At 37.9% G+C, this 14811-nt stretch overlaps 2 protein-coding genes across 3 annotated transcripts in view; one reads left to right on the top strand and one right to left on the bottom strand.

Moving 5' to 3' along the window:
• Positions 1–696, bottom strand: part of METTL4 (methyltransferase 4, N6-adenosine) — a 31572-nt gene extending 30876 nt beyond the window's left edge. For both annotated transcript variants that reach the window (XM_007121845.4, XM_028480569.2), the window contains exon 1: positions 348–696. The gene's annotated coding sequence lies outside the window, so the exon portion shown is untranslated. The remainder of the gene's footprint in view (positions 1–347) is intronic.
• An 85-nt stretch (positions 697–781) lies between these two features.
• The window catches only part of NDC80 (NDC80 kinetochore complex component), a 64386-nt gene continuing 50356 nt past the window's right edge, over positions 782–14811 (top strand). The window contains exons 1-6 of the mRNA XM_024121066.3: positions 782–896; positions 2220–2329; positions 3933–4010; positions 7020–7143; positions 7248–7420; positions 8296–8398. Of these exons, the coding sequence (XP_023976834.1) occupies positions 2229–2329; positions 3933–4010; positions 7020–7143; positions 7248–7420; positions 8296–8398 (579 nt within the window). The 5' untranslated portion in view covers positions 782–896; positions 2220–2228. The remainder of the gene's footprint in view (positions 897–2219; positions 2330–3932; positions 4011–7019; positions 7144–7247; positions 7421–8295; positions 8399–14811) is intronic.

The following is a 14811-nucleotide window of genomic DNA, read 5'->3' as shown; positions in this document are numbered from 1 at the left end:
ACTGGTTGATGGCACAAATTGCTACAAGACCCAGGTATCCAGACTTCGGCTCTGAGCTCCCCTCCCGCCACCCACCACTCTCCAAGTTTGGGGCTGTGTTTGCCTCTGAGTTCAAACGCAGGGAAGCGGGGATGTCATATTTTAGCAAAGTAACCTACTGTGCTCAGGTCACTTTTCTCTCCTAATTCTCGGCTCCACACTGGATCCTCCAGCTTTCCGCAGGCCACCGCTAGAGCACCTGGAACCCCAGAGAGCACTCAAGCTCTGAGCCCGAACCCTGGAGGCGGCCTCAGCAGCGCGACCCTGGGGCCGACTGCGCCCACACTCGGCCGTCACTATCTCCTTACCTCGCCGCCTCCCTTGTCAGAAAAGTGCACGCCGCCTTCCCAGACTTGCTTCATGAAACAGCACCCATCTAAACAGTGGTCCTGAAAGACACTCCTTTCAGGGCAAAGGAAAAAAAAAAAAATCTCCTTTTCTAACAGTCAACAGGAGCCGCCATGTTGCTGTACGGAAAAAACGTTTCCAGGGCTGCTTGGAGCGCTCTGCTCGCTACTCAGGGACGTAAAGCGCTCGGGTGTTCACAGCTAAATTTAAGGGTCAGACAGTCTTTGCAGAGGACGCTTACAGCTGCCGGGAGACCCCCGAGCGCCCCCGTGAGGAGGCGGCACTTCACCAACACGCAGAGTTCCGGCGACGAGCGGCGCGCGAGAGTTGCGCACGCGCGCGCATGTCGTGCGCGATGACGTCAGCGCCGCCGGAGATTTTAAAATTCGAACGGCGCCGGCGGGTGGAAGAAGGGGGTTGTGTTTTGGCGGCTGACGTCTAGTCTAGCGGGCAGTAGCACGGTTTACAGCAGTTCGGTCGCTGCGTCGTATCGGGAAGCTGGAAGAAAGGTGACTAATGACTTTGGGTTAATTTTGTTCAGGCAGCACTGGGCTAGAGGGAGAACGCCAGGGCGCCAAAAAGTTAGATTCACGGGCCCTGAGGAGCGATGTTTTGGTGTTTGCTGTTGTAACCGGCCCCCGGGCCCCATCTGTGCGAGGCGCTAGTTTCCCGGAGTCCAATAAATTTCTTATGGCAGTGATTTTCCAAGGGAGAAGGGGAAGGCCAAGGTGACACTGGTGGGGTGAAGAGGACATGGAGAGAGGAAAAGGGGAAGAATGGATGGGAGCAGGGAGAGGAAGGACGAGATGAAGAACTGTTTGCTATGGTGCGTTTGAGATACCAGTGTAACATCCTGGTGGCCGTGTAAGGAGTACATCTGAAAGTCTTAACCTCAGATTTTAAGAGAACATTTTAAGTGGAGATTGGGAGTGGACAGATAGGTGAGAGTGGAAAAGTTTAATAGATCAGAAGCGTATACTGAAGAAGAAATAGCCAAACAAAGAAGGAAAGAGTGTAATCAGTTTAAGAGACAAAGGAGAGCCCCAAGAAGTAAAAGGATAACCACAGATGTCCACTTTCTTGGGAACCAGGGCAGGACTTGGAAGGGCTAGGTGTATAGTGTCTAATGCCTCAGAGTTAAGATAGGATCAAAAGATTTGTCAGTCATGAGTATCTCAGGAGGCAACCGTTTCAGTAGATGGGAAGGGAATGAGATGTGAATGTGGCCTGAGAAAATGGAAGCAGTCTGTAGACCAGATCATTTATCCTTGATGAGAGGGAGATTGAAGCACGAGGGGCAGTAATTGAATAATGTAAATGGGAAACAGTAGGTTAAGGACAGAGCAGGAGAGATGGACATTAGGAAAAGAAAACTGAATAGCTCTGTTCCAAGACCAAAGAAAAGGAAACATCAGAGGTAATTCTTGTCAGTAGCCTCTGACTTCCCATTGAAATAGGCACAGCCAACAGTGGTGATGTGGTCTGAGTTAGGATTTAGCAGTTTAACTACCAAAAATACCCTGTGAAGGTAGGAATCATACCTTATTCACCTTTGTATTGTTTGCATTGCTTGCACACTCCCTAGTACATGGTAGGCAGTTAGTAAGTGTTTATGTGTATTGAATATTTTTAAATGGAATTAAATAGATAGATGTTCCCTGCAAATGAGGACTTCACCTTACATGAACAAGCAAAGATAGACCGGGAAAGATTATCTTGAAAAAACAGTGAAACTTGGCTGCCTTTCTGTTTGAGGGTAAAGATAATAGTTGTTGCTTAATGTACCATCTGTGTCTGGAAAGACTTGTTCATTACCAAATTCGTGAATGCAGGTCATAAGCATGAAACGCAGTTCATTTTCCACCGGTGGTGCTGGCCGCCTCTCTATGCAGGAATTAAGATCCCAGGACTTAAATAAACCAGGCCTCCATACCCCTCAAACGTGAGTACCTATGCCTTATTGTCTTTGGCAAAGAAATCTGTAAAAGAGGTTAATACAAAGATGTAGTATGAGTGATATTGTGATGAATCTTATCTGTTCTCAGTGGTACCTAATTTGGAGTCAGTGAAGGCTAAAAGTGGGCATGTTACTAGGTGTTGTGTTTTATCTCATTTGATAGTTAAATCTCCAAAGACACGTCTTTTGCTAGGCAATCCCTGAGGGACTGCTAATTCCTTTTCAGCACTCTTTCACTCTTTTATTTTCCTCCTTTACTGTAGAGCTGCTTGTTTGAGCAGGTTCTGTGCTGTAGCTTCTATTTACTGCGGTGTATCCAGCTAGCACAGTTCTCAATGAAAGGTATTATTTGCCCTGACAATTAGCTGCAGTTTAGTAGCAGCCTACAGAACACCACTTCTCCAAACTATTTCCTCAGGATTCACTGGAAAAAAAAAAGGTGCCCCAAAGAACTTGCTATCACTATAGTCAATATCCTGTAGTGATCTGTAATTGAAAAGAATCCGAAAAAGTATGTATGTGTGTGTGTGTATATATATCTCAGTCACTTTACTATATACGCCTGAAACATTGTAAATCAACTGACTTCAATTTTTTTTTAATTTTTTTAATAAAAAATAAAATGAGGCGAAAAAAAAGAACTTAAAATCATAAACTAATTTTTCCCTATGAATGAATTTCTTACAATTAAGAGAAGGCTATTTGTAACCATGTTGAGTGCTATCAGTCCTTCTCTATTACCAAGGTACAAGTTACTTGCTAACTGTTCTTAAGTTACTTGGGTTTACATAGTATGAGCCTCTGCTACTTTTAGAAATTTGAAATATTTATACATTTTTTTCTTCTGAAATCAGAGAAATGTTTTGTACTGTTGCACATTACTACTCCAAAAGGTTTGTGCCTTGAATTGCATTCAAAGCTAAAAGGCTGCCTTTGTCAATGTTTCTGGTCTGTAATTGACTCAATGTATGTTCTTAACTATAGCTGCAGTCTAATAGTGAGCCTCAAAAGAAAAAATTTTAAATGTGCCTATCATTCTATGATTGAAAATATCTATATTTAAGTCATTTCTTTTCCTTTGAAGTTGTTATCCATAAATGTACAAATTTTAGGATAATTAAAATTACAATGTAGATATGGGGTTTTTTCTTCCTTTTTTCTTAACATTTTAGTGTTAAAACTCATACTGTGTTGTAAGCCTATCGTATTTTTGATAGCTATGATTGCTGCTAAAAATTTTCATGATTTTGGGCTTCCCTGGTGGCACAGTGGTTGAGAGTCCGCCTGCCGATGCAGGGCACACGGGTTCGTGCCCCGGTCCGGGAAGATCCCACATGCCACGGAGCGGCTGGGCCCGTGAGCCATGGCTGCTGAGCCTGCACGTCCGGAGCCTGTGCTCCGCAACGGGAGAGGCCACAACAGTGGGAGGCCCGCGTACCGCAAAAAAAAAAAAAAAAAAATTTCATGATTTTGAATTATTCTTATAGGTAATGAGGAAGAGGGGTTGGTTCCAATGTATTTACAAAAGTTTCTTGAACTAATATTTTTCCACTTATTTAAAGAGTTTGTTTTTCTTCCTTTCTTAAAGCAAAGAGAAATCAACCTTTGGAAAATTGAATATAAACAAACCCACATCTGAAAGAAAAGCCTCTGTGTTTGGTAAAAGGTAATGACTTTTTAAATTAATTCTAATGGAAGGGATTCATCTAGCCATGCATTGAGCTAGATTCTGTCAAAATACAAAAAATTAGATAGCATGGTCCCTTTCAAGAGAAAGTTATAATCTAGTTTTCCTCTGTTTTAAATGGTTAAAATGGTTATATTTGCTTTAGGTTGTGCTGAGATATATCAGAACATTTAGACCACTATTTCATTGTTACGAGTGAATACTTGATTGAAAATTCTACACATAGCTTTCACATACTATGGAATCATAGCATTTTAAAATTAGGAACCATCATCTAGTTCAACATTTTAGCCAAAGACTTTTTTATACTCAAATATTAAGGACTCCAGGGCTTCCCTGGTGGCGCAGTGGTTGAGAGTCTGCCTGCCGATGCAGGGGACACAGGTTCGTGCCCCGGTCCAGGAAGATCCCACATGCCGTGGAGCGGCTGGGCCCGTGAGCCATGGCCGCTGAGCCTAAATTAAGGACTCCAAAGAGCTTTTATCTTGTGGGCTGTATCTATTGATATTAACTATATTAGAAAATGAAACTGAGAAAAAAATTAGTATGTATTAATTCAGTTTAAAATAACAATAACCCAGGACTGTGCTTGTGATCCAGTGATAAAGAATCCGCCTTCCGATGCAGGGGACATGGGTTTTATCCCTGGTCAGGGAACTAAGATCCCACATGCAGCGGGGCAACTAAGCCCACGCGCCACAACCACTGAGCTCGCGCACCTCCACTAGAGAAGAGAAAACCCACACGCCACAGCTAGAGAGAAGCCTGCATGCTGCAATGAAGAGCCCGCACGTCGCAACGAAAGATCCCACATGCTTCGGCGAAGATCCTGCGTGCCACAACTAAGACCCGAAGCAGCCAAATAAATAAATTAATTAATTAAGTAAATATTTTTTTTAAAGTAAAATAAAATAACAGTAACCCATTAAATGTTAATATAAATAACATGCTTTAATTTTTTAAAAACAAAACTATTTCAGTAAGAAGAATGACATTTATATTTTTGCAAATCTCTTTAATGTCTGGCTTAATAGAAGATAGCTAAATTCTCATATCTGCTTCTGAATTCAGTCTGTTATAATATCTGACATCATGTAGCCAGCCTCTGGAAAATTCCACTGTACACTCAATGAAAGAATGAGAATGAAAAGTGTGAAAAAATTCTTAATTTTATTGTGAAAATAGTTTTGACTTCTTGATCCCCTAGGGCACACTTTGAGAGCCACTGTCTAGAGTAGATCAGTAGTTGCCTAGGCTGGGGGTAGGGTAAGGATTGACTGGTAAGGGGGATAAGATTTGGGATGATAGAAATGTTTAATATCTTGATTGTGGTAGAGAGTACACCGATGTAAATATTGTCAAACCTCATCAAATTATATTCTTTAAACAGGTGCATTTTATTCTAAGCAATTATACCTCAATAAGGTTAATTTTTTAAAGAAATTTCCAACTCCAAAATAGAGAAACTGTTCATCTCACCAAAAACAAAATATAACTTTGTTTTAAAACAAATGTTTATTTAATTATTTTGAAAATATTTAGAGATGACATATTTGTTACCCTATGAAAAGTCTTTGTCATGAACCCAAGTTAAACTGTTTCTGGTGTTTATTCTAGTTGTTAAAAAATCTTAAGGCATTTTTGTAATGTAACTTTCATCTCAGAGCTGAATGTCAGAGATACTGATGATAATGATTATAGAATCTAACTTTTGCTGAGCATTTTTGTAAGCCAGAAAAGTGCTATTTTATATCTCTTTTAATCAATCCTCAGAACTGCCCTATGTGTAGATACTGTTATTGTCTTCATTTTAGACATTAGGAAATTAAAGCACAGAGGTTAAATAGTTTACCCAAGGTCATACAACTAGTAACAGAGACAGAATTTTTAACCAGACTCTGGTTCTAGACCCTATTCTCTTAAACTATAAGTTGAATGATACAGTATTTTGATTGGTTGGGAAATTCTTTTATAATTTAAAAAGCTATCTATTAGTACAGTTTTGTGTAGAGTAAGAGCTGAGTCTATACATGTATTCTTTCCTAGTAAAAAAGAAAAAATTAAAGGTTAAGTAATAGCAGTATGTAGAAAAGTGGATCTCAAATAGCAAATTCTTAGGAGAAGAATTAGCTAATTTGCTAGTTAATCAGAGCAGTGGCATCAGAGAGCCCAAGCTAAAGAACTTCTAGAACCTGGTCAGGAGAGAACTTGAAAGCAGCAAGCAAACATGCAGGGAGAAATTGTTTTGATGAACAGAGTTCAGACATTACAGCAGTGTTCATGGTAACTCAGTTTTGTGGCATCTGTCCAGAAAGGAAAATTATTGTCCCAAGGATATTTAATAAACTACAATGGTTAGGTAAATTGGGCCACAAAGAGAAGCAAAAGAAACCATTATAAAGATTTAAACAAATGATGTTTTGTTTTGAGAGGAGGGGCTTAAGATGGAGCATATATGCTATAGCTATTAATGACTAAAAAGTAACAACATATATTTATGGTAAATAACAATCAGATACATAATATTGCACGACACAACAACGTTCATGGAAAAAACCACAATCTGTTTCAACATCTCAAATTTTCCCGCAATAAATAATGGCAAATAAAGGGGTTGGAAGTGAAGGAGCAATCATGGAGGGGCAAGTAGGATGTTGAAAGAATCTGGGTTATTGAAAAGACCTGGAGAACAGTTGGTGCAGAAGACCTAGTGGACTCAAAATGCACAGTTTTAGAGGATGATGTATGTGTTAGTAATGCAGAGCACCAGAAGTGTATTTTTCTTCCCACCTCATTTTATACTTTAATCTTCATTATTTGCTCTTTTTTTCTCTGCTTTGCGTAAGAGAAATCTTAGTTAAATAAAAACCAAAGAATTGAACTTTAATGTTTGATGCTGATGTTAAAATATAAAATTGCCTTGAAATAATTTAGGCTTGACCATAGAAGGAAATAATTTTGACTGACTTTTTAAAAATATGTTTACAGAACTAGTGGACATGGATCCCGGAATAGTCAATTTGGTATATTTTCCACTTCTGAAAAAATCAAGGACCCAAGACCACTTAATGACAAAGCATTCATTCAGCAATGTATTCGACAGCTCTGTGAGGTATTTTATAATCTTAACTATTCGAAATTGTTAGTGTTTTCTTAAGTATTTTTCAATAATTTTCCTATTGTAAAATGTTTGATGTTTCATGAAAATTATTATAGTTTCTTTCAGAAAACGGTTATGCATATAGCGTATCTATGAAATCTCTACAAGCTCCTTCTGTTAAAGACTTCCTAAAGATCTTCACTTTTCTTTATGGCTTCCTGTGCCCTTCGTATGAACTTCCTGACACAAAGTTTGAAGAAGAGGTTCCAAGAATCTTTAAAGATCTTGGGTTTGTATGTTATATTTCTCATTAGCCTAGAGAGATTGTTGGAACACAGAAAAGAATGAAACTCAATAAGTGTGTAAAGATTTTGAGTTGGAGAAATAATATATTTTAAGATGGTCACTATGGGACACATATGCAAGATAAATTGAAAAGGCAAAAAAAAACAACTTTTTGGAGATTATTACTGAACTACAGATGATAGATCATAAAGCCCTCAACTACTGATGTGACGAGGAATAGATAGAATAGGCTAGATACTGCAGATTTTATAGAAACAGAAAAGATAGGATTGAAGCCCTGGTGAAAATGGAGTAAGAAAGTCCAGAAAAGCCTGTGTAGAATAAACACAGGGAGAAATGGATTTGAGGAGGAGAAATACATACATGTGGTTTATTTGGGGTACATTGGATTTGAGGGAACAGTCTTTCAGGGGAGAAGTCCAGCATGTTGGTTGTAAATCAAGTTCTGCAGCTTAGGGGATATATGTACAAAGTAATCTGCAGAGAAAAAAAACAAAAAATACACAAAACCATTTGAGGGTAAGAAGACGAAGGAGAGAATCTCAACAAGTATCTTGCTTCTAAACAAGTCGAGAGGGCTTCCCTGGTGGCGCAGTGGTTGAGAGTCCGCCTGCCAATGCAGGGGACACGGGTTCGTGCCCCGGTCCGGGAAGATCCCACATGCCGCGGAGCGCCTGGGCCCGTGAGCCATGACCGCTGAGCCTGCGCGTCCGGAGCCTGTGCTCCACAACGAGAGAGTTAAACAAGTCGAGACTGATGGTATATATGTGGAATTTTTTTTAATGTAATTTCTTGCTTAATTTAGCCATTATTTTTACAAAATTAACATACTGGCTTATGTTTTCTGATTTTTCATAGGTATCCTTTTGCATTATCGAAAAGCTCCATGTATACAGTGGGGGCCCCTCATACATGGCCTCACATTGTGGCAGCCTTGGTTTGGCTAATAGACTGCATCAAGGTATTTGATTTCTCATTTTAACTATATATATATAGGAAAGATTTTTTTTTCCTCAGGGTATTTCTATTTCTTTCCCAATCTTGCTTTTACCAACAGTTTTCAGTTTTCAAAGCATGTTTGATTTTAAGTTCTTCCAAATGTTAATATATGATTCCAGAGGTGAGGAAAGGAAATATCACAATGGCAAGGAGATCATTTGTTTTCATGAGGTTTTACAGCTCAAAAACAAACAAACAAACAGAAAAAAAAAAAACACAGCAAAATAAGTCAGTAGGAATTTCCCCCATAACATGAATTTGGTTTTCTTCCCCTTTTTATTTAAAGTCCATATTCATTGCAAAAGTTCTGGAAAATACAGAAACACATACACAGAAATTGGTATACTCATAATCCCACAACTCAGAGGCAACAACTTAAAACATTTCCTTAGGATATAGTTTTAAAGGTGCATTTTTGCTATGCAAATTATGTGTTTTTTTTCAACTTTTGAGACATATTAAGAAATTTCCCTCCAGAAAAATTGCACCAGTTAAAAGGTCCTCAACAATGTCTGAGAATACCCATTTTCCCACATGATAGGCATTATTGTTTTAAAATCTTTACCCATTTGGGAGGTGGAAATGTAGCTTGTTTTAATATATTATTAAAGTGATTATGTTTTTGTATGATTTATGATTATCATTGTTATTTCTTATAATTTGCTTATATGTGCTTTTTTGGCCTATTTTATATTTATTTCTTTCTGGCATTACTATAAGCCTTTATATATTGAACTCCTTATATATTAAGCTTATCGATGTTTTTAATAATTGACAACATGACAAGCAAAAGATAATTTTTTTGTATTTGCAATTTTTGTTTTTAAACTTGAATATTCACACATTATAACTGCGTATTCATGTCTTTTGACTTTTTTATCTTGTTTATTTGCAAGATCGCCATTTTGTATGTCAAAAAGAGTTGAATTGGGTAAATAAGCTCTTATGTATATGGTGCAAATGTTTTTCCCTCATTATCCTTTTGATTTATGTGCTGTATTTTAATTGGTTGCAAATGTAAATATGTACATTTTTACCTAGTCTAATGCAGTTTCTTCCTTCTATAGCTTCTGAGTTTCCTGTCCTACTTAGTGCTGGAATCCTTAGAACTAATACTGTCCCCTGACATTCTCTTGGCCATCAGCAAGCCCATAACTAAATGTAGGCAGGCACTGGGGATGGATTTTGACCCAGGAAATATACTGGTACATTCAGCACCACCAATTTTCAAGAGAGAAGTAGAAATCCACTACCATAGTCCATTAATAGAACTTAAGTTTTATTGAACTTTATGTATAACTTTTATGTGTTCAGTTTGCCTCTCCTCAGTGATACACGTGGACATTGGGTAACCACCTCCCTGCTATTCCCTCCAAATACCCCTATTGTCATTAGAACACCTTACCCTTGTTTGCCTAAGCAGCTTAGGTCATTGTTATGTTTTAGGGAGATAGCATTTCCACAGTGATACAGGAGCTTCTGTATGGAGTACCTGCTTTGGCTTCTATCGGGGAGGGACCTCTTGAGATGCCTCCAAGTCCATTACATAGACTTGGAGGCATAGGTTGAAATCCCCTCCTTCCTATCTTAATTTGCTTGAGGTAGTGCAACTGAACACTATAGCAATGTAAGAATCAATGAGAGCATTCATAGGTTTCTTATGCTTTCTTTCCCACTTAACAGAATCCTAGGTAATTAGCCACACTTAGGATGGTCTCCTTTACTCCCATGTTTTTTAAAAAGTGCTTTTGCTTTTTTCCCTAGTATTTTTATGGCTTCTTTGTATTGTGTTTAAGTCTTAAACCATCTGCAATTTATTTTAACATTAAAGAAAAGGAAATTTTATTTTTTAAATGGCTCACTCATATATCTCAATACCTTCTATTGGATAACCCATCTTTTCCCCTTGGTTTTTTTTTTTTCTTTTGTTGAGATATAATTGATATACAGAACTGTAAATTTAAGGTGTACAGTTTAATGACTTGACTTACATTGCCACATGATTACCACAGTAACTTTAGTTAAAATCCGTATCTCATATAGATGCCAAAAAGAAAAAGGAGGAAAAATGGTTTTTTTCCACGTGATGGGATCTTTTAGGATCTACTCTCTTAGCAACTTTCAGATATACCAAACAGTAGTGTTTGGTATATACACATGTTGTATATTACATTCCCAGGACTTATTTATCTTATAGCTATAAGTTTGTACCTTTTGACCTCTATCGGTTCTCCCACTCCCTAACCCCCTGCCTCTGGTAACCACAAATATGATCTTTTTGTTGGCTTGTTTTTTCAAAATTCCACCTGTAAGTGAGATCATGTAATATTTGTCTTTCTCTGTCTGACTTATTTCATTTAGAGTACTGCCCTCAAGGTCCATCCATGTTGTCACAAATGGCAGGATTTCCTTCTTTTATGGCTGAACAGTATTCCATCGTGTGTACATATGTGTATGTGTGTATATATATATACACATATACCACATTTTCTTTATCCATTTATCTGTCAGTAGATGCTTAGGCTGTTTCTATGTTGTAAATAGTGCTGCAGTGAACATATGGGTTCAGGAATCTCTTCAGCATAGTGATTTTGTTTCCTTCAGATACATACCTAGAGTGGAATTGTTGCATCATGTGGTAGTTCTAGTTTTAATTTCTTTAGGAACCTCCATGGAAATCAGTGTTTTCTGTGGTAGTTGTACAAATGTACAACTACACTAACACACTAACAGTGCACAAGGGATCCCTTTTCTCCACATTCTTACCAGCATTTATCTCTTATCTTTTCTATGTAAGTGCCATTCTCAAAGGCATGAGAGTTTCACTGTGGTTTTGATTTGCATTTCCCTAATGATTCATGATGTTGAGTACCTGTTGTCCGTTTGAATATCTTAGTAAAAATGTACACTCAGGTCCTTTGCCCATTTTTTAGATTTCATTATTTATTTATCGGCTATTGTTGTATTACTTCTTTATGGATATTGGATAGTGACACCTTATCAGATAAATGCTTTGCAAATATTTTTTCCCATTCCATAGGTTACCCTTTCATGTTGTTGATCATTTTTTTGCTGTGCAGAAGTCTTTTAGTTTGATATAATCCCACGTGTTTATTTTTGCTTTTGTTGCCATTGCTTTTGGTCTCAAATCCCAAAAAATCATTGCCAAGACCACTGTCAGGGAGCTTACTGCCTATGTTTTCTTCTAGGACTTTGTTTTCTTTTGTTTTTAACATCTTTATTGGAATATAATTGCTTTACAATGGTGTGTTAGTTTCTGCTGTATAACAAAGTGAATTAGCTATATGTATACATCTATCCCCATATCCCCTGCCTCTTGCATCTCCCTCCACCCTCCCTATCCCATCCTTCTAGGTGGTATCAAAGCACCAACCTGATCTCCCTGTGCTATGCAGCTGCTTCCCACTAGCTATCTACTTTACATTTGGTAGTGTATATATGTCAGTGCTACTCTCTCACTTCGTCTCAGCGTACCCCTCCTCCCTGCCCGTGTCCTCAAGTCCATTCCCTACGTCTGCCATTCCTGTCCTGCCCCTAGGTTCATTAGAACCTTTTTTTTTTTTTTTTTAGATTCCATATATATGTGTTAGCATACAGTATTTTTCTCTTTCTGACTTATGTCACTCTGTATGACAGACTCTAAGTCCATCCACCTCACTACAAATAGTTCAATTTCGTTTCCTTTTATGGCTGAGTAACATTTCATTGTATATATGTGCCACATCTTCTTTATCCATTCATCTGTTGATGGACACTTAGGTTGCTTCCATGGCCTGGCTATTGTAAATAGAGCTGGACACAGGTTGCTTTCATGTCCTGGCTATTGCAAATACTGCTGCAATGAACATTGTGGTACATGTCTGTTTTTAAATTATCATTTTCTCAGGGTATATGCCCAGTAGTGGGATTGCTGGGTCATACGGTAGTTCTATTTTTAGTTTTTTAAGGAACCTCCATACTGTTCTCCATAGTGGCTGTATCAATTTATGTCCCCACCATCAGTGCAAGAGGGTTTTCTCCACACCCTCTCCAGCATTTATTGTTTGTAGATTTTTTCATGATGGCCATTCTGGCCGGTGTGAGGTGATACCTCATTGTAGTTTTGATTTACATTTCTCTCATGATTAGTGATATTGAGCATCCTTTCATGTATTTGTTGGCAATCTGTATATCTTCTTTGGAGAAATGTCTGTTTAGCTCTTCTGCCCATTTTTCGATTGAGTTGTTTGTTTTTAGATATCGAGCTACATGAGCTGCTTGTATATTTTGGAGATTGATACTGATTGTCAGTTGCTTCATTTGCAAATATTTTCTCCCATTGTGAGGGTTGTTTTTTCATCTTGTATATGGTATCCTTTGCTGTGCAAAAGCTTTTAAGTTTCATTAGGTGCCATTTGTTTATTTTTGTTTTTATTTCCATTTTTCTAGGAGGTGGGTCAAAAAGGATCTTGCTGTGATTTATGTCATAGAGTGTTCTGCCTATGTTTTCTTCTAAGAGTTTTATAGTGCCTGGCCTTACATTTAGGTCTTTAATCCATTTTGAGTTTATTTTTGTGTATGGTGTTAGGAAGTGTTCTAAATTCATTCTTTTACATGTAGCTGTCCAGTTTTCCCAGCACCACTTATTGAAGAGGCTCTCCTTTCTCCATTGTATATTCTTGCCTCCTTTATCAAAGATAAGGTGACCCTATGTGCATGGGTTTATGTCTAGGCTTTCTATCCTATTCCATTGACCTATATTTCTGTTTTTGTACCAGTACCATCCTGTCTTGATTACTGTAGCTTTGCAGTATAGTCTGAAGTCAGGGAGCCTGATTCCTCCAGCTCCGTTCTTCTTTCTCAAGATTGCTTTGGCTATTCGAGGTCTTTCATGTTTCCATACAAATTGTGAAATTTTTGTTCTAGTTCTGTAAAAAATGTCATTGGTAGTTTGATGGGGATTGCATTGAATCTGTAGATTGCTTTGGGTAGTATAGTCATTTACACAATGTTGGTTCTTCCAATCCAAGTACATGCTATATCTCTCCATCTGTTTGTATCATCTTTAATTTCTTTCAACAGTATTCTATAGTTTTCTACATACAAATCTTTTGTCTCCTTAGGTAGATTTATTCCTAGGTTGCAGTGGTAAAGTGGAGTGTTTCCTTAATTTCGCTCTCAGATTTTTCATCATTAGTGTATAGGAATGCAAGAGATTTCCATGCATTAATTTTGTATCCTACTACTTTACCAAATACATTGATTAGCTCTAGTAGTTTTCTGTTAGCATCTTTAGGATTCTTTATGTATAGTATCATGTCATCTGCAAACAGTGACAGTTTTACTTCTTCATTTCCAATTTGGATTCCTTTTATTTCTTTTTCTTCTCTGACTGCCGTGACGAAAACTTCCAAAACTATGTTGAATAATAGTGTTGAGAGTGGGCAACCTTGTCTTCTTCCTAATCTTAGAGGAAATGGTTTCAGTTTTTCACCATTGAGAATGATGTTGGCTGTGGGTTTCTCATATGGCATTTATTATGTTGAGGTAAGTTTCATCTCTGCCTACTTTCTGGAGAGTTTTTATCTTAAATTGGTGTTGAATTTTGTCAAAAGCATTTTCTGCATCTATTTAGATGATCATATGGTTTTTATCCTTCAATTTGTTGATATGGTTTCTCACATTGACTGATTTGCATATATTGAAGAATATTCACATGCCTGGGATAAACCACACTTGATCATGTTGTTTGATCCTTTTAATGTGCTGTTGGATTCTGTTTGCTAGTATTTTGTTGAGGATTTTTGCATCTATGTTCATCAGTGATATTGGCCTGTAGTTTTCTGTTCTTGTGACATCTTTGTCTGGTTTTGGCATCAGTGTGATGGTGGCCTCGTAGAAGGAGTTTGGGAGTGTTCCTCTCTCTCTGCTATATTTTAGAAGAGTTTGAGAAGGATAGGTGTTAGCTCTTCTCTAAATGTTAGACAGAACTCACCTGTGAAGCCATCTGGTCCTGGGCTTTTGCTTGTTGGAAGATTTCTAATCAGTTTCAATTTCAGGTTTATTTGAGATGTTTCTTGTTCCTTGAGGTAGGATTGTATTGCTATAAACTTCCCTCTTAGATCTGCTTTTGTTGCATCCCTTAAGTTTGGGGCATCGTGTTTTCATTGTCACTTGTTTCTAGGTATTTTTTGATTTCCTCTTTAATTTCTTCAGATATTTTCTATTTTTTCCTGATTCAGTCACAGAAGGTTGTGCTTTTCTAAGAATTTGTCCATTTCTTCCAGGTTTTCCATTTTAGTGGTATACAGTTGCTTGTAGTAATCTCTCACGATCCTTTGTATTTCTGCAGTGTCAGTTGTTACTTCTCCTTTT

Source organism: Physeter macrocephalus, chromosome 19 (genome assembly GCF_002837175.3).
Source record: "Physeter macrocephalus isolate SW-GA chromosome 19, ASM283717v5, whole genome shotgun sequence".
Lineage (NCBI taxonomy): Eukaryota > Metazoa > Chordata > Mammalia > Artiodactyla > Physeteridae > Physeter > Physeter macrocephalus.
Note: the sequence above shows the minus strand (reverse complement) of the source record. Positions and strands in the feature narration are given on the sequence as shown.